At 42.1% G+C, this 23,988-nt stretch overlaps 1 protein-coding gene across 1 annotated transcript in view; it reads right to left on the bottom strand.

Annotated features, from left to right (window-relative positions):
- LOC126195741 (cytochrome P450 4g1-like) overlaps positions 1–23,988 on the bottom strand; it is a 122,216-nt gene that overhangs the window by 29,181 nt on the left and 69,047 nt on the right. The window contains exon 4 of the mRNA XM_049934368.1: positions 20,784–21,014. Coding sequence (XP_049790325.1) covers positions 20,784–21,014 — 231 coding nt within the window. The remainder of the gene's footprint in view (positions 1–20,783; positions 21,015–23,988) is intronic.

Raw genomic sequence — 23,988 nt, 5'->3', positions numbered from 1 at the left:
GGTCGGGAATCGATCTCAGGTTTCCTGCTTACTACGCTGGTGCGTTAACTGCTAAACCTCCTACGCACAGTGGTGCACACAACTGCACTGATTACCTTGACACGCCTGCCTCCTCCATCCAAATTGTCACTGCAGCCCCAGTCTACTTTAAATTCTCTCTTAGACACGAACAGAACTGCCGAGGCTCTCCATGTTCTAGAATAGCACCTCATCATCGAATGTAAATGGGGGATTTAGCCCCAAATACAGGAGCAACTACTTACACAAATGAAATGACACAATTTAAGAAAATTTACTTGTCTCATACGGATAGGATTTCATGTATATAGATTGGGGGGTTCGATCCCGGCCTTGGTAAAAATTTTCACTCACCGTTTCAGTCTATACACATAAAATCACATATAATCATCTGTTTGTCTGTACATGTACACAACATCTACCTTTTAGTCTTAAATTGTATGTATATGAACCCAAGTCCGCTGCTTCAATTTAATTCCCTTATTGCGATGAGGCCATTTCGGGAACAGGTGCTACTGTCAAGCTATGTCCAGTTATTCGTGACTTCCACATCACATTGGTGGATACTGCAGCTTGTGTTCAATTCCTGTCTGTGAGTTTGTGATCTGTGTTTTCAAAAACATGTTGGTCCTTTTTAACAACAGTGGGTGCTGTCTAAGGTACGAGTATTTAGTTTGTATTTGTATATGAAGGAATTCCTGAGAGCAAATTTGTAATATGGAAGTCAAGAGTAATTAGACATAACTTGACGATGGCAACTTAAACTGAAACAGGCCTATTGCGGTAAGGAAGTGAAAAATATTGTACACTTGGAAAGACGGCGTCGATTTTGATCAGATGACGGCATATGCGACCTGGGGGATAGTAGATGTACATATATTGTTGTTGTTGTTGTTGTTGTTGTCTTCAGTCGTGAGGCTGGTTTGATGCAGCTCTCTATGCTACTCTATCCTGTGCAAGCTTCTTCATCTCCCAGTATCTACTGCGACCTACGTCCTTCTGAATCTGTTTAGTGTATTCATCTCTTGGTCTCTCTCTATGATTTTTACCCTCCACGCTGCCCTCCAATACTAAATTGGTGATCCCTTGATGGCTCAGGACATGTCCTACCAACCAATCCCTTCTCCTTGTCAAGTTGTGCAATAAACTCCTCTTCTCCTCAATTCTATTCAATACCTCCTCATTAGTTATGTGATCTACCCATCTAATCTTCAGCATTCTTCTGTAGCACCACATTTCGAGAGCTTCTATTCTCTTCTTGTCTAAACTATTTATCGTCCATGTTTCACTTCCATACATGGCTACACTCCATACAAATACTTTCAGAAACGACTTCCTGACATTTAAATCTATACTCGACGTTAACAAATTTCTCTTCTTCAGAAACGATTTCCTTGCCATTGCCAGTCTACTTTTTATATCCTCTCTACTTCGACCATCATCAGTTATTTTGCTCCCCCAATAGTAAAACTCCTTTACTACTTTTAAGTGTCTCATTTCCTAATCTAATTCCCTCAGCATCACCCGACTTAATTCGACTACATCCATTGTCCTCGTTTTGCTTATATCCTCCTTTCAAGACACTGCCCATTCCGTTCAACTGCTCTTCCAAGTCCTTTGCTGTCTCTGACAGAATTACAATGTCATCGGCGAACCTCAAAGTTTTTATTTCTTCTCCATGGACTTTAATATCTACTCCGAATTTTTCTTTTGTTTCCTTTACTGCTTGCTCAATACACAGATTGAATAGCATCGGGGAGAGGCTACAACCCTGTCTCACTCCCTTCGCAACCACTGCTTCCCTTTCATGCCCCTCGACTCTCATAACTGCCATCTGGTTTCTGTACAAATTGTAAATAGTCTTTCGTTCCCTGTATTTTACCCCTGCCACCTTCAGAATTTGAAAGAGAGTATCCCAGTCAACATTGTGAAAAGCTTTCTCTAAGTCTACAAATGCTAGCAACGTAGGTTTACGTTTCCTTACTCTTTCTTCTAAGATAAGTCGTAGGGTCAGTATTGCCTCACGTGTTCCAATTTTTCTATGGAATCCAAACTGATCTTCCCCGAGGTCGGCTTCTACCAGTTTTTCCATTCGTCTGTAAATAATTCGCGTTACTATTTTGCAGCTGTGATTTATTAAACTGATAGTTCGGTAATTTTCACATCTGTCAACACCTGCTTTCTTTGGAATTGGAATTATTATATTCTTCTTGAAGTCTGAGGGTATTTCACCTGTCTCATACATCTTACTCACCAGATGGTACAGTTTTGTCAGGACTGGCTCTCCCAAGGCTGTGAGTAGTTCTAATGGAATGTTGTCTACTCCAGGGGCCTTCTTTCTGTGCTCTGTCAAACTCTTCACGCAGTATCATATCTCCCATTTCATCGTCATCTACCTCCTCTTCCATTTCCATAACATTGTCCTCAAGTACATCGCCCTTGTATAGACCCTCTATATAATCCTTCCACCTTTCTGCTTTCCCTTCTTTGCTTAGAACTGGGTTTCGATCTGAGCTCTTGATATTCATACAAGCGGTTTTATTTTCTCCAAAGGTCTCTTTAATTTTCCTGTAGGCAGTATCTATCTTACCCCTTAGTGAGATAAGCCTCTACATCCTTACATTTGTCCTCCAGTCATCCCTGCTTAGACTTTTTGCACTTCCTGTCGATCTCATTTTTGAGACGTTTGTATTCATTTTTGTACAGATAACTGTTAGGAATAGCATAATGGGATAGCTACCACAGCGCCATTTGGTCTACCGTGTAATAGGGAATGCTCACAGCCAGTGTGATGCAGACGTGTGAACCAAGAAGGTAGCCATGCCACGGAGTCGCACTTGTACATCCCACAAGCAACTGAGTGATTTAGAAAGAGGTCAAATTGCAGCATTCTGAGTGGTGGGATGTTCCTTTCGGAGACTTGCCGCACAAGTTGGGCATGCTGCATCAGTTGTGCAAAGTCGCTGGTATCAGCGATCGTGTGAACATCCTCACACCTGCAGACGATATTCTGGACGTCCACGCAGCTCAGATGTCCATCAGGATCGCCGTATTGTAAGGGCGGCAGTGGAAGATCGTCCGCTACCACAGCTCAAACAAAGAGGCTCGTGAGCCCAGACGTGTTACACGAACTGTTGCGAACCGGTTATTAGCAGTGGGACCACGAGCATGAACTCCTCTAGCTCGTCTTCCAATGACGTCACAGCATCGAAGTGCACGGCTGCACTGGTACAAGCAAATAACGGTCGTTTGAGCGTATGACGTAGACCTGGTGAGTAGCGCTGTCTCACAGAGTGTATTCGTCCAAGATACACTCGCCGCACCACAGGCCTTATGGTCTGAGGTGCGATCAGCTACAACTCCCGTTCACCTTTGGTGTTTCTGGAGTGTGCGCTAACGAGCAGTCGGTATGCGCAGAATACTGTTAGACCTAGGGTGACCAACTCTCCCGTATTTCCTAGGATCTCCCGTATTTAGAGACATTTTTTCATAATCTCCCGGCTCCCGTCTTTTCAGGTTCAGTGGCCGTTTATCTCCCGTTTTTAACTTTATTTTTCTTATCACGTACCGGTATGTAAAAATATTTTTCAATCATTTAAATTTTGCACGCACTTTCAGGATTCGTTGGTAGACACCAGAGACAACTAATTCTATATCGACCTTCGACCATAGATGTCGACATTAGGTCTATCGATATCTTTGAAATGATCGTCCGACGCTTGGCGGTTAGATGTGACTTTGTTTCTGTGCCATTGCTTACTGTGAATCGACGTTAACTTGTTCAAGATTTTGTGATGGGCAGCGAAGACGAAGCTAAAACGCCACCAAAAAAGAAAACAAAGTATATGTGTACATATCTTATGAGATGGGAAGTTTTATATTCCTGGAATGGACCAGCACGGTCAAATGCTTATAAAGCAAACTGCTCAATTTGCAAACGGGAGTTTAGCATCACGCATGGCGGCAAGAACGTTTGTTTACAGCACCCAGAACGGTAATATATATATATATATATATATATATATATATATATATATATATATATATATATATATATATATATATATATATATGAGCTTCGACTGTGCTATCAAACTTTCGAAAAACGTGTTCAGTGAATCTAATGTGTCAAAGAAAATATCTTGCGGACGAACTAAAGCTGAAATGATGATAATGAACGTATTGGCCCCATTTTCTGGAAGTTTTAAACGACCCCAAGAAGTGTTTCATGTTCTTTTCTTTAGCAACAGATGCCTCCAATCACCTAAACAGGAAAATGTTTCCAATTGTCATACTTCATGTACTTTATAATGCAATGAAATGTGCTTGCAACTGCTTACAATATGTAGATGTTGAGTGTTGGTGTTAAAAATATAGTCACTTTTCCTGTTCTGCCAAACGAAGGGAAACGTTAAAATCATTTTTTGAATTTGTTGATATGGAATGGTCTGAAATCTTGCGACATGTGAATACTAGATGGTTATCTCTCACTCCTGCTGTAGAAAGGCTTTTAAAAAATGGGGAGCCTATAAAAAGCTATTTTAAAAGCATAGATGAATCAGACTGTCCTAAAGTTCTGAAAAAGTATTTTCGCAATGAAATACGGAAGTAGAAACAATTGTTCAAGCTTATATTAGTTTTTTGTGAATATTGGAAATGTTTTCATTCAAAAAGCAAAGTATTTGGAGAATTCCGACCTTAGTATTATGGAATCTCATGAAGCTGTAAACTTACTAATTCGTAAAATTAGACAGAGAAAGGAAGACAGGTTTTTTGGTAGTGGCTCATCAATTATTAGCCTCTGTTCTTGATTTAAATTTGAAATCTAGTAGTGAGAACAGCTTCATTGAATTCTATGATTGTTTATATTCTTACTTAGGTAGTAAATTTGTTAATAGTTTAAAGAGTTTAATCCCACTATGTCTAAAAAGGGAATTGACATTCAATGACTTGCATGAAGTTGTAGAATATCTTAAGCTGGATTGTATTAATGAAGATGAATTATGTGAGGAGTTTTGTAGTTCTAATGATACAATTAAATGTGCTGTCTCTTTAGATGGTAATGATAGCCGGAAATGGATACAGGGTTTTACAACTTTGAAATCAAATAATGTTAATTTTGATAACTTGGGTAATCTGGTTTGTTTTGTTATGAGTATACTAGGAAGTAATGCTCACACTGGGAGAGTATTTTCTCTTATGAATAATAAGTGAACTGATGTAAGGAACAGAAGTAGCGCAAACTTCATCAAATCTGAACTACAAGTTGTCATGAATTTTCCTTATTCGTGTAGTGAAATCCTTGAATTTTCTAAAAATCATGTAAAACTACTGACTGAGGCAAAATGTTGCAAAATATGTATAAGTAATTGTGATGTGTAAATAAATAGTCTACTTTCACAAATACTGCTTTGATTTTTGGCGAAATTTTACCGTGCTGTTAATCTCCCTTATTTTTTTGTCAAGGATATAAGAATCTCCCTTATTTTCGTTTAGAAAAGTTGGTCACCCTAGTTAGACCCCTTCTTTTGCCTATCTCGCAACAGGAAGAGAACGTGTTGTTCCAACAGGATAATGATCATCCACACACTGCCTGTGAAACTCAACGTGCTCTGCAAGAAGTACAGCAGTTTCCGTGGCCAGCACGATTTCTGAACTTGGCTCCAATCGAGCACGTGTGGGATACGATGGGACGAGAATTGACTGAAGCGTCTTCTCAACCTGCAACTGTTACAGAACTATGTGAACAGGTCGGGCAGGCGTGGCATAATGTACCCCAGGACAGTATCCTCCATCTGTACGATCGACTGAATGCCAGAGTCAGCGTCTGTATTGCCACCTGTGGAGGCTACACAGTATACTAATATGGGTGTTTCAGCATAGGTCGATACCTGATACCTTAGAACCGCTTGTGGTATTGATCTGTAAATGTATCATTTTATGTACTCCATGTACACTGTCGCAACAATAAATCTTCAGTCAACTGGAAACCTTTAAAAGGGTGTACTAATTTTTCTTTCCGTTAGTGTATATTTAATTTTGTTACAAGACTTGTGTCACGCTGTGGACCCAGAAGAACGTAAAAAAGAAAAGTCTTTGTTTCACTAATTTCCAGAAGCCAAATTGAGCTGTTTTTAAAGGTTTACTCCCTCAAAGGTAGTTAAATATTCTAAGCTACTATATAAAAGTTTTAGAAAACACAGAAAGGAAGAAGATTGGTCCATGATGAGAGAGCCCTTGCTCTTCTCCTTTTTTTATGCTGTAACGGCACGCTTATAATGACTGTATTAATTTACTTTCCTAGGCAATCTACCGGTCTAGTTGTCCAGGGATGTTGTTTAAAATGTCGAGGCAGCTAAGAACACAACCACCGTCCATAATGGGGGCAATTTCTACGCCTAATCGTAGTTAAAAATGCTGCAGAACGAGCGATGTAAATAACTCTACGCCGCTGTTTGCACGCCGATCGGTGGACGAGACCATTAACAGCGGGCAGCCGCCAACGAGAACACGACCTCGGTGGCTGTACTCTGAGTTTATTTAAAATATTGTCTAATAAAAGAGAAGTTGCAGCTGGTGTTATAAAGATATACGCGGCAAGACAGGACTGTTTCTGAAGGACATAATTGTAACTTGATTGTCAACTCAGGTTAGGGAATCGTAGTGGCGCATTGCTGTATAAATACAGTGAAAATACAGTGATATGTTCTTAAATCAATTTTGATGGTGGTTCGTATTTGAACAGAAGCGTTTAGATGAATTGATGGGATGGGTTCCCGCCTGTCTGAACGCACAACTGGTTTGAGGCATTTTTAACCAGATTAAAAATGTTCCTACAGGAGCACAGAAAGCCAAATTTGCCCCCCTTTAAAAAGATACTGACAGAGAAGTAAGGAACCACCAGCCTCAATTCTCGTCCCACATTCCTCACTAAAATTTTTGACATGTGAACATGTTCTCACTGTCTTAACACAGAAATTCTAAACACCTTTACCCAGTCTTTGTAGTGAAGCCTTCGTACTCGGCATTACCCTTACTGCCACTGTCTATAAATGTCTCTCTCCCACTGTCTCCCTTTTGTCCCATTGCCACTTTCTCCAGTCTGTTTCTCCAACTATCACTGTCTTCATCCCTTTATTCTCACTCGTCCTTACCACCACTTTCACTGTCTCTCTATTCTACTGTCATCGTCTTTGTCTCAATCTTTTTCACTCGCACTGACACTGTCTCTTTCTTTCTCACTTACAGTCTGCTTTGTTTCTGTGCAGCCACCACGGTCTCGTCTTCACGTGTGTCTTTGGAGATGGTATGCTCGGGTTTTCACCCTTTTGAAATTTTGACACAAGGATATAGGAGATGTCGGAAAGTAGGCAAATTTTCTAGTTTTAAAGTTCTCCAGTCTGTGGGATGGGGGTGGGATGAGGGAGGCGGGGAGAGGCGTGTTGGCGGGGGGAGGGGGGGGGGGAAGACCCCAGTAGGCTATGTATGGTCTTGGCTCAAGACTCTTTTTCATTTCCGTTGTCTCCTCTCCCTTTTTCCCCCACTGCTACTACCTCCATCCACCTGTCTCTTTCACTGCCACTGTCAACCACTGGCCATCACTACCTCCAATATCTTTGGCTTCTATTGCCCTTGAATTCTTTCATATCGCTTTCACTGCCACTTTCTCTCTCCCACCATCACTGTCTCCTCTCTCTTTCTCTCCTACTGGCACTGTCTGCTATTTCTTTCTCCATTACTTGATTTCTCATACTTTCTTTTAGCACAAGAAAGCGCAAGTATGTTCGCAAGTCACAGTGTTTGGGAGGAAGGCGGAACGTGGATTGAGGCGGTTGGTTCCCCATTTTTCTGACAGTTTTAAAAGACTTTTCTGTGTTTCGACAGGAGGATGTTTCAGCTGGATCCCTTGTTTTCCCTGTTACAGCAGGGTGTGCTGCTTGTATAAAATGAACTTCGTAAGTGAGTAAAGTTTTGACTGTTTATATACTGCAACACTTGTACATACTTTGACACATACCCTGAAGAGCCAAAGAAACTGGTAATGGCACGCGTATTCAAATACAGAGATACGTAAACAGGGAGAATACGGCGTTGCGGTCGACAACGCCTATGTAAGAGAACAAATGCCTGGAGCAGTTGTTAGATTGGTTACTGCTGCTAAAATAGCAGGTTATAAGGACGTAAGTGAGTTTGAACGTGGTGCTATAGTTGGCGCACGAGCAATGGGACACAGAATCCTCGAGGTAGCAATGAAGTGGGGATTTTCCAGTACGAGCATTTCACGAGTGTATCGTGAATATTAGGAATCAGGTAAAACACCAAATCTCCAGCATCAGTGCAGCTGGAAAAAGATCCTGCAAGAAAGGGACCAACGACGACTGAAGACAATCGTTCAACGTGGCAGAAGTGCACCCCTTCCGTATATTGCTGCAGATATCAACGCTGGGCCGTCAACATGTGTCAGCGTGCGAACCATTCAACGAAACGTAATCGATATGGGCTTTCGCAGCCGAAGACCCTCTCGTGTACCATCGATGACTGCACGTCACAAAGCTTTACGCCCCTCCTGGGCCCGTCAACAGTTACATAGGCTATTGATGACTGGAAACATGCTGCCTGGTCGGACGAGTCTCGTTTCAAATTGTATCTAGCGTATGGACGTGTACGCATATGGAGACAACCTCATGAATCCATGGGCCTGTATGTCAACAGGGGACTGTTCAACCTGGTGGAGGCTCTGTAATGATGTGGGACGTTTGCAGTTTGAGGGATATGGGGCTCCTGATACGTCGAGATACGACTCTGACAGGAGACGCGTATGTAAGCATCTTGTCTGATCACCTGCATCCTTTCATGTCCATTGTCCATTCCGACGTACTTCGGCAATTCCAGCAGAACGATTCGACACACCACATGTCCAGAATTGCTACGGAGTGGTTCCACGAACACTCTTCTGAATTTAAACACTTCTGCTGGCCACCGACCTCTCCAGACATGAACATTATTGAGCATATCTGGTATGCCCTGCAACGTACTGTTCAGAAGAAATCTCCACGCCCTCGCACTCTTATGGATTTATGGACAGCCTTGCGGGATTCATGGTGTCATTTGCCTCCAGCACTATTTAAGACATTAGTCGAGTCTATGCCATGCCATGTCGAGTTGCGGCACTTTTACATGCTCGCGAGGGCCCTATACGATATTAGGCAGGTGTATCAGTTCCTTTGGCTCCTCAGTGTATGAGCAACAAAAATGTAAAATATAAGGTTAACACAAAATCGTCTCCCTCCAACGCAATTTCACTTTATACTACTTTAAGTAAAAATGCACAATATTTTTAGGCAACAGCTAGAGTAAACCAAAAAATGCGGTCTTTGATTTGCTAGTACGAACAATTTCGTGTGACAAAGTATTTTCTTGTAAATTACTTGCACTGTCATCGAATAATTTCCAGATCAGGACAGCGTGTATACGCGTGAAGTTCCCGTTAAAGAGTGACAGGGTGTCACAAGATTTTACTGGTAAAGGAATGAGGTCACAGTTTGGTGACCTCACAACCGTTGCAATAACCCCAGAACCCTTGCCATGTGTTCACTTTATTAGTCACAACTAGAATTCACCTCAGACCGGATATCACATGCATATTCTTCGTGCACAAGTATGGTAACTTTACCTCTTCATCTCGGTAAATGATAATGATATCGAAAAAAAAGTTTCATGGTTCCCCGAGAACATCATCTTCAGGATGTTTCGTTTAAATTTCGACGATCTGCCATGAAGAGAAATTCCAGCAGTGACTATCCCCACAATTCGTACTTTTGGTACCTAAAAATCATGGATCTGGGTATATCTTGTTAATGTATAAATGTTTTCGTAAATGTGAAAAATGGTGTATACGGTATGGTTCAGATCTGAGTCATTTTCTATGGTTATTTATTTAGATAATTGCTATCCATGATGCAAAAAGCCTAAAAATCGGTGTTCACGGTGTTCTGCATAAGTAGGGCAACTTTGAACATCTGGATCTCGGTGACGAATTATGATATCGAAAAAATTGTCAAATTTCCCAGAGAACATCATCTTAAGATCTTCGACGATGTGCCATGAACAGAAATTTTAGAAGTATTGGTACTTCTGGTACACGAAAATCACGTTCTTTCGTGGTTTCCTCAGGAACCGCCCATGAATAAAAGGTACTTTTACAAGCCACCTAAGCTCCACCCTAGACCACACCTAAGGCAAAAAAAAAAAAAAAAAAAAAAAAAAAAAAAAAAAAAAAAAAAAAAAAAAAAAAAAACTCTAAGGCGGCTACAGTATGTTCGTTCTTCCGACAGCTACACAGATGGTCGCTAGATCAAGGGCTACCTAAAATATTTAAGCTCTTATCTCTGTTACCAATACAACCCGATATAAGACCCCCTGAAAAATCGAATTTTCGCACGCTGCTTTCTGGAACATATTCGTACGTTGCGGCGCATTCACGGGCCGAAGGGGATTGGAAGCCTTTTTTATGAAAGTGATAAGCTGTTCATTCAGTGAAACATTGTTGTGAATGTTTTGATGGCGTTTGATAGTAACAGTTGTAGACGCTATCGCACTTTGACCTTGAGAACGCAATTAGATTTTAAGTAACTCAGGGCTTCATTTGCAACTATGTGGCATTTATGCAGGGGGTTTGTCCAGACGTGTATATTGTGTGGTATCTACCTAGGTCGACAACTCGTGTCCAATGCGCCTCCTTCCCAGTGGTCCAATTCGTTGATCAACATATGAAACCCAAGTACAGGTAGCGTCCCAAGGATAGGAAGACAGCCGAAATGTTGGTGTCACTAGCGGTAGGTTCGGTCTTTCTGGAAATACACTTTGATTCATCGATTGATTTAAAATGTTAATCAAGATCGTCGTAACCGAGTAAGAACAAAATTTTAGTACTTTGCAAGAAATAGTCATAGCCGGTAAAGCTGTTGCTTTTTACTGATCTATGATTTCTGTGACCTCTTTAAAGAAGAGCTGGTAAAACTAATGTCTGGAAGTGAAGTGTACAATGATTGTTGAAGGAATTCTATTCGATCAACGTGTAATTGAAACCTTTTGGTCCCTGTTTTAGCAGACACATGATCAGGTAGACAAGTGAATGGATTACAAGATAAAGTAATTGATGTCAGGATGTAAACCTTCAGACGCCCGTAGTCTTCCGAATTAAGTACGAGGTGCATTCAAGTTCTAAGGCCTCTGATTTTATTTCTCCAGACTGGAAAGAGATAGAAACATGCGCATTGTTTTAAAATGAGGCCGCGTTCATTGTTAATACGTCCCAGAGATGGCAGCACCATACGGCAGATGGAATTTGACCGCCAGCGGCGAGAATGAGAACTGTTTTAAATACTTAAAATGGCGACGTTTTCCTTACTTGAACAGCGTGCAATCATTCGTTTTCTGAATTTGCGTGGTGTGAAACCAATTGAAATTCATCAACAGTTGAAGGAGACATGTGGTGATGGAGTTATGGATGTGTCGAAAGTGTGTTCGTGGATGCGACAGTTTAATGAAGGCAGAACATTGTGTGACAACAAACCGAAACAACCTCGGGCTCGCACAAGCCGGTCTGACGACATGATCGAGAAAGTGGAGAGAATTGTTTTGGGGGATCGCCGAATGACTGTTGAACAGATCGCCTCCAGAGTTGGCATTTCTGTGGGTTCTGTGCACTCAATCCTGCATGACGACCTGGAAATGCGAAAAGTGTCATCGAGGTGGGTGCCACGAATGCTGACGGATGACCACATGGCTGCCCGTGTGGCATGTTGCCAAGCAATGTTGACGCGCAACGACAGCACAAATGGGACTTTCTTTTCGTCGGTTGTGACAATGGATGAGACGTGGATGCCATTTTTCAATCCAGAAACAAAGCGCCAGTCAGCTCAATGCAAGCACACAGATTCACCGCCACCAAAAAAATTTCGGGTAACCGCCAGTGCTGAAAAAATGATGGTGTCCATGTTCTGGGACAGCGAGGGCGTAATCCTTACCCATTGCGTTCCAAAGGGCACTACGGTAACAGGTGCATCCTACGAAAATGTTTTGAAGAACAAATTCCTTCCTGCACTGCAACAAAAACGTCTGGGAAGGGCTGTGCGTGTGCTGTTTCACCAAGACAACGCACCCGCACATCGAGCTAACGTTACGCAACAGTTGAAGTGATTCCTCATGCTCCCTACTCAACTGACCTGGCTCCTAGTGACTTTTGGCTTTATCCAACAATGAAAGACACTCTCCGTGGCCGCACATTCACCAGCCGTGCTGCTATTGCCTCGGCGATTTTCCAGTGGTCAAAACAGACTCCTAAAGAAGCCTTCGCCGCTGCCATGGAATCATGGCGTCAGCGTTGTGAAAAATGTGTACGTCTGCAGGGCGATTACGTCGAGAAGTAACGCCATTTTAATCGATTTCGGGCGAGTAGTTAATTAGAAAAAAAATCGGAGGCCTTAGAACTTGAATGCACCTCGTATAGTACTGCAAAATCTAACCCTCGGATCGCGACGTACACTGCGCCGGTATGGGGCAGAACTGCCATACTCTCTCACAACAGTTTTTCTCCAGCCTGGAAACCTAATATCACGGAGCCAAGCGATTCTGCACTATTAGTCCCTATGCCATGTAACCCGTAATGTGCAGGATTAAACCGCCTCTTACGCAAGAGGCCAAGACTTGTCTTGTGAGCCCCAGTGCCTACTAATGACTTCCTCTCTCTAACGTCTCCTCTGCAAAAGTCTTCGCAGCACTGAAATTTATTGGGAGCGTCATATGGCGGAACTGGGAATTGGCACTGGTGTTTAACGACTTGATTACCTCGTCGTTGCCGATTTTGCTTCTTGTTTCGACGATCCTGCTCTCACTACCCCACCACTCCACATCCTTTACATAGTGTTAGGCGACTCTGTCTGTCGTTGTACCTTAACGCCCACAACAGCAATACATTACATCGACACGGAAGATACTCCTTGTTTGCTGTACCCTGATAGCGGTAGACCGATCGTTTGGGTTTTTTGTATGTACCCTCCGTGACATATTCGGTGGCAGTCTTTTAGGAAAGCACGAAATGCCCTGCGCTATGCTGCACTTCCTGGAAAGTGACTTTCTTCGCTTCTGTCAACTCATAGCTGTTAGCATTAATCTGTCTTATTCTGCCGACAAAATTTACCTTGATTCATTTCGCCTCTAGAGCACCCCACTCAGCTGTTTAGGACAGAATATAGAGCTATTTTCCTTCATATAGCAGTGTACGAGACCTTCTTTAAGCTGCTCGAATGTAAGCGCATTTCTTAAGTCCTTGTGATACGTAAGTCTTTGCAATTTGGTCATTTGTAACAACTGTTCATTTGTCTAGAAACCGCGACATATAGCTGCTAATATACCGTCTATAAATGCCAACACATCCTCCGATGTCTAGCCTGAAGAGGATTAAGCAAACAGGCTGCAGCTAGACCAAAATAGAGCGGTTACACTGGCCATGGCTCTGTCCTCTATTTGGGAACTAGCTGCAGTTACATCTCCATGTACCATGTATCTCCTTGCTTATGCAGGTCTCCGTTACCTTCCTTCAACTGAGCTGCCTAATCTATCAAAGATTCAATCGCTTCTTGAGTGGGTATCAGCTGTGTTTCCGGCCTTGGCATTATACAACTTTTGTCTCAGACAATAGGAAAACAAATTGTGTTGACGAGAAAAACACTTAAAGTGTTATAACACATCTTGCTCTTACCCAACGTCTGTTCCTAAGTGGCTGTTCTGTACTTTATAGCCGGCCGCGTTGACCGTGCGGTTCTAGGCGCTTCAGTCCGGAACCGTGAGACTGCTACGGTCGCAGGTTCGAATCCTGTCTCAGGCATGGATGTGTGTGATGTCCTTAGGTTAGTTAGATTTAAGCAGTTCTAAGTTCTATGGGATTGATGACCTCAGATGTTAAGTCCCATAGTGCTCAGAGCCATTTGAACCATTTGTACTTTATTATTATTATTATTATTATACAAATTTGGCCGTTAAAGACCGTGAAAACATTTCTTGCGCTTCTGGGAAGTCTTCTTTCTCTCAGTCCACACTTCTTTCATTCTTGCGCTGAAGGCGGATTTTCTCTCTTCAGACCATTTAGTTCCACAAGTCTTCTTAATTTTCACACCGAAACCCGTGAATGAATTCAGTTTTTTTCTAAAAAGGTTTCTGTTAAATATTGTTTCCTGATCTATGTCCATTTCTTTTAGATCTCTTTCTGTGTTGATAAACCATAAATTTTTATTTTTTAGATTTGCGATGTACGAAAATATTTGTTTTGTAAGCCTATTCGGGTTCATCCTCATGATGTGAGCATAAAAGGAGCATCTTCTTTTTCTAATTTCGTCTGTAATTTTGCTGCACTTCGTATACACTTCTTTGTTGCTTTTTAGTCTGTATACAGGCTTGCCTTGATCATCTGTTATTTTCCTGTGTCCAAGAATTGTCCTCACAATTCTTCTTTCACGATTTTCTATCTGTTCTGCGTATGTAAAATTTGCCAGTGTTTCTGATGCATATAGTATCTGCGGTCTAATGACAGTCTGGTAGTGTCTGAGTTTAATGTTTTTGGATATACATTTTTTTGAATACATTTGTCTGCAGTAGTGAGTTGCTGTCTCTAGTTTTTGTATTCTAGCCCTGCAGGCTGGATGACCTTTTGCCACAGGCTGAATTAGTTCACCAAGATATTTAAAATGTTTAGATACCTGTATTTTCCCGTACTTCGTAGTTATTTTCTTTGGTGGATTTTTGATATTTGTAATGATTTCTGTCTTTTCAAATGAAATTTGCAAGCCTGCTTTTTCAGCAGTTTCTTTAAGTAATTCTATTTGTTTTATTGTGTCTTTTTGTGTGTAAGCCCGGATCCTCATCTTACAAGTGATGAGGGAGGAGGAGGGGGAGGAGTAACAACCTCGTAAAAAAACCTGGGTCCATCGGGCTCCGGATGGTAGCACCCTGTGAGGGCCCCTGCCTAGGGTTACGGGTGAAAACCGGTCAACGGTCTCATAGGCGGATGAGGAATTTTTAACTGCCAACGGCTGAGAGAGCGGAGGAACCAAAAATCTATAACTGCAAGCGTCTGTACCCAGATTGGGCGGCTTGTGGGCAGCGTCTGTTCCTCATGTTAGAGGCGGCTGTTTCAAGAAAACCTTCTAACGCTAACAACGTTAGTCGTATTCCTGGTAGGTTACGCAAGTAATCTCCCCAACTTTGAAGAATTTCAACAGTTACAATCTTAACGCATTTGTACTTTATATATACCAAAACAATGCGCCACATAGCTAATTCAGAATAAGCGATTGTGCATATTAATTGTCGCAAATTAGCATAAATTTTTACACGACCTCAAATGGCTATCTGAGATCAATTGGCACAACACCATTACAAACCTGCTAGAAAACACACTGACCCTCCATGACATGTGCAGGCAAAAAACGCAACAAACAGACAGTGAACACACCACACTGCGTTCTTGATGCTACAAGCTGGAGCTGGTGACGTCATCCTCGATCCATCTGTCTGTGGCAGCAACACTTCTGGCGCCACTTTTAGATACCGGGGTTGATGACCGCTGCAGTGAGTGGCAGAACTCAGCTGCTAGTTGTCAGATAGGGCTGTGCTTCAACACCCTAAGCATGGGCTCATTTGGTACGACAGGTGCTTACCAGACGGTTGTCTGATGTTCCGACATGTAGACGGCAATGTTAAATATTCTTTTCATTCCACAGCAAACTAAAACAGCCATGTTGGTACAAGAAGATGGCAAACGCCCCCAAGGGACAGGCTGGACTCTGTTGGCGAAACTTGTTGAGGCAAGCAAGCGGCCTCCTCCCGCAGCTGATATGTGGCATCACCAGGTCAGCAGATAGTGGCCCAGTGACGTGGTGTGTTCAGCACTCCACATGCAGCGCTGACCCTACAGTCAGAGCAGGGCGGATTCAGACAGCCAACACATGCAGCTGGGCCGACTGTTACAAATATGCAGCTCGGTGCAAGGTGTGTGCAGAATCAAATCGTGGTCCTCCGTATGGTCAGTGGGGGCTTGCTGTGGCGAGTTGTACCTGCACAGGCGATGGTAGACAGGAAGAAAATTTTCCCACTCAGATGGTGATGGAAAGGAACACCTGTATGGCTGAGGCAGAACTATGGAACGTCAAAGTCGTCAGCCAATAGCAGATGGAAGTTCGACCAGTTGAAAGGCAGCAAGTCGGTAACATTTTGACATAGCGTGGGTAGCAGGCCCGCAGCTAGTGGATACAATCTGGCAATGGTAGCTTGCTGAGACTGGATGTAAAGGTGATAATAGCATTTTTACTGATACAGGTAACGCTTGCCCAAAAAGAAGAGCCGAAGGAATGAAATTCAAAATTTACTAATTGAAGTAGTATGTGGGAAATATTTTTATTTAAATCACCAAAACAGCATATTTTTACACTTGAGTGTTAACTATAAAATGTCGTCGGTGATACGAATTTTTCTCATCATATTAGCAGGGGACACATTAAAAAGCGAAAAAAATAAACGACTTTCATTAAATGAGTTTTCCCATCCTGGGCTGTGTCTTTGGATTGGCGAGATGGAGAACCAGGGCTGACCAATCAATCAGATGCATGAACACATTCTTACAGAACTCTGCAGAATGCTAGGGGAGAAACCCTCTCTCACCTCCTTGATGTGGATACTTCGATGCTAGCCTTCACATAAAAACACACCACTTCTCATCCTGATGTAAGACATTTCAGCGTTTACTGGTACGACACAACAGGTTTCTGCTTTCGCCCATAAGTGATGACTATCAGGGAGTCCTAGCTGGCAGTTATCTCTCCTGTTCCATATTGCTGCCATCACCTCCATCGAACACATCTTTTATGCATACTGCCGGCCAGTGTGCTACTGTCGACAGTGAGCAGTTTCATATACCCTCATCGCCAGTACGTTTTATGAACTTCCATCATAGTCTGCCTGCCAATCTTCTCATTCCCCATAGCAATAATAAACAAATCCTAAAAGGTAACCTAAAAAGATTTATATTAATACACTCCTGGAAATGGAAAAAAGAACACATTGACACCGGTGTGTCAGACCCACCATACTTGCTCCGGACACTGCGATAGGGCTGTACAAGCAATGATCACACGCACGGCACAGCGGACACACCAGGAACCGCGGTGTTGGCCGTCGAATGGCGCTAGCTGCGCAGCATTTGTGCACCGCCACCGTCAGTGTCAGCCAGTTTGCCGTGGCATACGGAGCTCCATCGCAGGCTTTAACACTGGTAGCATGCCGCGACAGCGTGGACGTGAACCGTATGTGCAGTTGACGGACTTTGAGCGAGGGCGTATAGTGGGCATGCGGGAGGCCGGGTGGACGTACCGCCGAATTGCTCAACACGTGGGGCGTGAGGTCTCCACAGTACATCGATGTTGTCGCCAGTGGTCGGCGGAAGGTGCACGTGCCCGTCGACCTGGGACCGGACCGCAGCGACGCACGGATGCACGCCAAGACCGTAGGATCCTACGCAGTGCCGTAGGGGACCGCACCGCCACTTCCCAGCAAATTAGGGACACTGTTGCTCCTGGCGTATCGGCGAGGACAATTCGCAACCGTCTCCATGAAGCTGGGCTACGGTCCCGCACACCGTTAGGCCGTCTTCCGCTCACGCCCCAACATCGTGCAGCCCGCCTCCAGTGGTGTCGCGACAGGCGTGAATGGAGGGAGGAATGGAGACGTGTCGTCTTCAGCGATGAGAGTCGCTTCTGCCTTGGTGCCAATGATGGTCGTATGCGTGTTTGGCGCCGTGCCGGTGAGCGCCACAATCAGGACTGCATACGACCGAGGCACACAGGGCCAACACCCGGCATCATGGTGTGGGGAGCGATCTCCTACACTGGCCGTACACCACCGGTGATCGTCGAGGGGACACTGAATAGTGCACGGTACATCCAAACCGTCATCGAACCCATCGTTCTACCATTCCTAGACCGGCAAGGGAACTTGCTGTTCCAACAGGACAATGCACGTCCGCATGTATCCCGTGCCACCCAACGTGCTCTAGAAGGTGTAAGTCAACTACCCTGGCCAGCAAGATCTCCGGATCTGTCCCCCATTGAGCATGTTTGGGAGTGGATGAAGCGTCGTCTCACGCGGTCTGCACGTCCAGCACGAACACTGGTCCAACTGAGGCGCCAGGTGGAAATGGCATGGCAAGCCGTTCCACAGGACTACATCCGGCATCTCTACGATCGTCTCCATGGGAGAATAGCAGCCTGCATTGCTGCGAAAGGTGGATATACACTGTACTAGTGCCGACATTGTGCATGCTCTGTTGCCTGTGTCTATGTGCCTGTGGTTCTGTCAGTGTGATCATGTGATGTATCTGACCCCAGGAATGTGTCAATAAAGTTTCCCCTTCCTGGGACAATGAATGGGCCTCCCGCATGCTCACTATACGCCCTCGCTCAAAGTCCGTCAACTGCACATACGGTTCACGTCCACGCTGTCGCGGCATGCTACCAGTGTTAAAGACTGCGATGGAGCTCCGTATGCCACGGCAAACTGGCTGACACTGACGGCGGCGGTGCACAAATGCTGCGCAGCTAGCGCCATTCGACGGCCAACACCGCGGTTCCTGGTGTGTCCGCTGTGCCGTGCGTGTGATCATTGCTTGTACAGCCCTCTCGCAGTGTCCGGAGCAAGTATGGTGTGTCTGACACACCGGTGTCAATGTGTTCTTTTTTCCATTTCCAGGAGTGTATATTGGGCATATAACTGTTTCCTGTTCTAGTGATATTTCTGATATTATTTGGTAAAGGATATCTGAAATTCAAAAGCTGTGGTCGAAAAAGAAATTTTATGCGTCAAAACTGTTGTAATGTTACCTGTTGACATTCCTACAGCTAGCATATTTAGTCAGTTTTTTATTTAATTAGCTGTTGTTGTCTCATAATTAACAAAAATTGTAGAACTTCACATTGTTCCATGACAGGTTTTCTGTAAAACTGACACAACACAGGATATTATATGCTCTGCTACGGTACTGCAGACAAAAAACAGTACACCAGTGCCTCAGCAGTCAGTTAATTCTCCTTTTCCCTTCTTTTACTACATTGAAAGACTGCAGACGAAAGCCTTCGAGCTGGCTGGGAAGAGAAATGAGTTTTCTTAAAGAAACAGCCAGAGTCATGAACTTATAAAGAGATCCGAGCTGCATTTCACTGCAGATAGCAAAAACCACATACGCTTTGTACAATCCCCGCACTCTATAACAATGTACACGAGCAGCTATGTGGCAAAAAATAAAATTTTCCGAACAATCTTCTTAGAAAGATAAAAATCTTAGCCAGGTGTAGCCTTCCAGAGGCCAACATGAGAAACGCTGTTGCATCAGCAGCCACACCACAATCGATCGTTTTTGTTTAAATTTCAGAAAAAAATATTCCTATTGGCTCATAGTGTTATTTTCTGTAGAGCACACATTTTCTCGAGTGTGCCTGCATGCAAGACTTTCGATAGGTTCGCTTCATAATCATATCATAGACTAAGAGAATTCTCCTGCCTTCATCCCCAGGCCACAGCACAATTGGTTTGTAATAAAGAAAACTGCAAGCATAAGAGTTTGTGTAACTGTATTACAAATTTTTTACTGCATGGAACTCGCATTGCCTGCATCTATTGGTCAGTGCCATTCCGGCTCTGACAGAGACAACCAGGTTCCAGAGCGTAAAGACAGAGAACGCTTGCTTCTAGGTGTTCATGGAATGAAGACTTACAGGCCAGCAATAGAAAAGATAACTGATGAGGCGAGCCTGGCTGTCATATAGAAGGATGTTTCCACTTGAGTACTGAGTATAGAGGGCAAGGTGAACTCATAACCAAAGTCGCTACTGCTGTTGGCTTCCACATTTATGCTGGCAAAAATGTTCTAGTAATTGGCCAGCGTTGCAAGCGCTGATGTGGTAGGGACACGATGTCAGTTAATTTTCTGCAGGAGCCAGCTGCACAGTATTAACCCTTCGCAGCCAGATAGTTGTTTTCATTGTGCACTTAGGCGATTTATTGGTGTTTGTGCCCTTTTTCCGTAGTCTTTCTGTAACCGAACAATCACTTTTGCATTCATTGTCATATCCACGAATTATTCTCATAATTATGCTGTTATCATGCCCACCAACCCACGCCAAGGTTATATTTCACAATTATAATCATTTGTATATTCGTTAAATGTTCAGTGGTTTTTCGTAGTGGGTAATTCAAGTGTTACTGAGTTGCGATAATCAATTTGATTGTTGTCGAGACCGCTTGTTTCCGTTATGGATAGATTATGCCTTCTGTAAGGTGTGGTACACCGATTTTCATACTTGGGTCATCCATAATAGTTATTCTTTGAGAAAGATATTTCCGTTTATATGGCGCTATCATTTCCTTCAAATTAATTTGCTTGACCCTATGGGATGCTTCACTTGTCGGTGGATCACAAGAGATTGGACTATAGCAACTTAGGAGCATGCTAAACAGCACAACTGCTACCCCATAACAAGCATGGTGCCTTAACTTTTCAAAAATTCATTGCTTACAAGCCTACCAAAGATAGTTTTTGATATCTAGTTCTGTTCCCTGTTGGACATATAATGCATAAGGATACCACAAACGAGTCACTCTTGTAACACATGTAACAAGTATGGAAAATTTACTTACATCTCTGGGGTGAGGATACTCACTTCATCATGAAGTTCCTTGTCAGTAAATATCGTTCCTGAATTCTTTTCTTTAAGAATCCAAGCCAAGAGCGATCTTTCACTGGCCTTTGAACTATCAAGTCTTTTCCTGCCTAAGGCGAATACACGGTCAGTTATGTATCTGACAACAGTTTTGAATTTTGTCAATATCCGACCTTCTTTAGTCATCCACCTGGTCCAGCTGAATATGGTCATTGGACGGTATAAAATTTCCTGTCAACAAAGATATATGAGTTTTAGTATTAGAAAAGATCTGTGAGACTAGGCATTCATATTACTCATCAGTTATAATGTACCAAAGGGATAATATTGTAACCTGAAGTGATTTATATGAGTAGTTTTGATAGCCTCAACACTGAAATGAATTTGTTTCAAATATTCAGTATTATAAGGAGTATAAAACGGGATACATTTTACATAAACTGTTAACAAATGTTGTTATAAATATGTGTGGGTATAAAATATAACTAGAAATCATGTTCTACTTGCCACAGTAGGTTGTAAAAACATGTACTTCTGCAAACAAATAAATATTGTGGAAATAATAATAGTGAAGTTATGTTCAAAAAGACACCCCACAAATTTTACCAGAGTATACTAGTGTACTAACTTTTATTTTGGTTAATATGGGTAAAAATAAGCACATTGATTAAAATTAATTAATGTACAGTCCTTACCTCTATATTTGAATTATCTCAAATTTAGTATTTGATTTAAAAAAAAAGTTCTGTTTTCACAAATAAAATATGTAACTCAAATAATGTGTTATAGACTTGTGCAGTACACCTATAATTATTTACCTGGTCGTATTAACGACATTTTCAATACAAACATACTCACTATCAGCTACAAAAACCTTTTCACAAACTTAATTTCACATAATGCATGATTATCAAAAATCTCATAGCTTGATTTACTTAATCTTCCTGGTTTCTGCAGATTTGTAATTTTTTCTGTATGTATAACTAAACTTATAAGTTGTAATTGTTTCATTTCCAATAATTCAGTCACAAATAGAAAAAAATATATATTGATGGATTATATGAAATTGCTGAAAATAGTAGGACTGCTGAATTTGTACTGCAATGAGGTTTCTATATCGAAGCAAGAGAAACCCAAGTGGAAGCCGTAATTGTGTAAGCTTCTGCAGCCAGTGTCATGATGATTAGAATTCTTCTGGGTGTTGTACGATGTCATTGTATAAAAACCTTTAATTATAAATTGTAAAACTAACGTTCTGACAATGTTACAACCACCTACCTCAGGGTAAGACTGGTTGACATATTGAGACTGATCGCCCGCCATAAACAGAGACCCCTTTCCCCCACCATAACAGTCTTGACCTGATGAAGGCCATTGTAATACACTTGAAACGTTGTTTTTTACAATTTACAATTAAAGTATTTTATACATTGACATGTTACAATACTCGGAAGAATTTTAATCATCAAGTGAAAGAGTTTACTCAGATAATCGAATTATACAGTATTTAATTAAGTTTTGCAATTAAAGTATCATATTCAAATAAACGTAATAACATCATTATTATTGTACAGAAGTCTTCTGAAGAAGCTTCAGTACATATTTATTTTAAGGTCCTGTATTAGTGTACTAGATTCCTAAAAGATTTTCTAAATTACTCTGATAAAATGGCTTTCTCCTGTTGCCTTTGACATAAATTGCTTCTTGCAAACAGATTCATCTTGCCTGAGTTCATCAGTCATAAACGTTGCCTCTATTGTATCTATTTTTCCTTCTACTGCTTTAAAAGTTTTGCAGTATCCTTGTTTCTAAAAATTGGAAGTTATATATTCTCGCTTATGGTTTTATACACATTATTTCCTTTTTTATTTACATATTTTAATCAATTCAGCACCATGAGGAAATATCATTAAGCAACTAATAAATGTTCACAACATGAGTAAATGACTTTTGTGTTATCTTGTTTAAGGTTTTCAATACGATTAAATGAACTGTATATAAATGAAGTATAAAAGTGCACCATACAGTTTTCGCTGCTGCAAGATCATAAGAAATCTACACTAGAAGATAATAGCGCGGATTTTTCATTGGCACCACGACCCCAAGGAAATTTCATCAGTTGCGAAAACAAAAGGCGAAAGCTAATGTAAAACGTGAACTAGCCGCCTGAAGATGAACCTGTCGGCTCGAAACCGGTAACAGCGCTTTTTAAATAAATAAATAGCTCTGTAAAAATGTAACACCTCATTTTATTGATTCATTCTTTAATAACTCGCTGTGATATAGCTCAGTTAACTACTATAAAATGTTCAACAACTCCTCTTTCATGTCATTGACTTTTTTCTTTTTTGAGATGTGTCCAGCATTAAGCAATCTAATGATATTCGTATTTAAATTTTTATAAACTGTTCATGTAGTTTCTGTAAATCCTCTACTAATGAGTGTACAGCACCACACGCGGAAAATAAGAGACAGAGACATACTACTTTGTGTCGTTTTCAACTATTCGATCCTTTTGCAGTTTGGTTTCATCACTGACCAGTTTTAACTATTGAATTATGTTCCAGCATTCCACACTTACTGTTACTAAATGTTACAGTTTCTAATCTCCTGCTTATTCATCTTTGTCCTTTGGTTTTTCCTTTAGAAAAGGTCAACGGATCTAGATTACTTTCGGCTCTCATGTGGCATGCAGCTGAAAGAAATGTAATAATGATCTCTTTATCGGAAAAAGATAGCAGATCAGTAACTTATTTGGATCTCAAGGAGGTAATTGCAGAGGAGAGGTGAACACATAGGGGTGGTCCTCTGTGAAGCTCCAGGTTCAACAATGTCCGACGACACATGTGCTCCGAAACACTTGTGGGTTCGCCAGCACTGTGCTCTTTCGTCAAAAATGTCACAGATCACAATTTGTTCTACTTTACAGACCAGACAAGCTTCTGAACCCCACGTTCTGTGATGAGTCGTGGACGTCCAATGATTTAGCGACTAGTGGCAGTCTTACTTTCCTTCTACGTCTTTCGGTAGACGCTCACGACAGTAGCACGTGAACATTCGACCAACTTCGCCGTTTTCGAGATACTAGTTCACAGGATATGCATAATAAAAATCTGCTCTGTGTCAAGGTCGTTTACCCCAATGGATTTCCGCATTTGGAGCCCATATCTTCGGTCTTCGTGTCTGCCTCACTTACGTACTTTTG

This window comes from Schistocerca nitens, chromosome 7, assembly GCF_023898315.1.
Source record: "Schistocerca nitens isolate TAMUIC-IGC-003100 chromosome 7, iqSchNite1.1, whole genome shotgun sequence".
NCBI classification, from domain to species: Eukaryota; Metazoa; Arthropoda; class Insecta; order Orthoptera; family Acrididae; genus Schistocerca; species Schistocerca nitens.
Note: the sequence above shows the minus strand (reverse complement) of the source record. Positions and strands in the feature narration are given on the sequence as shown.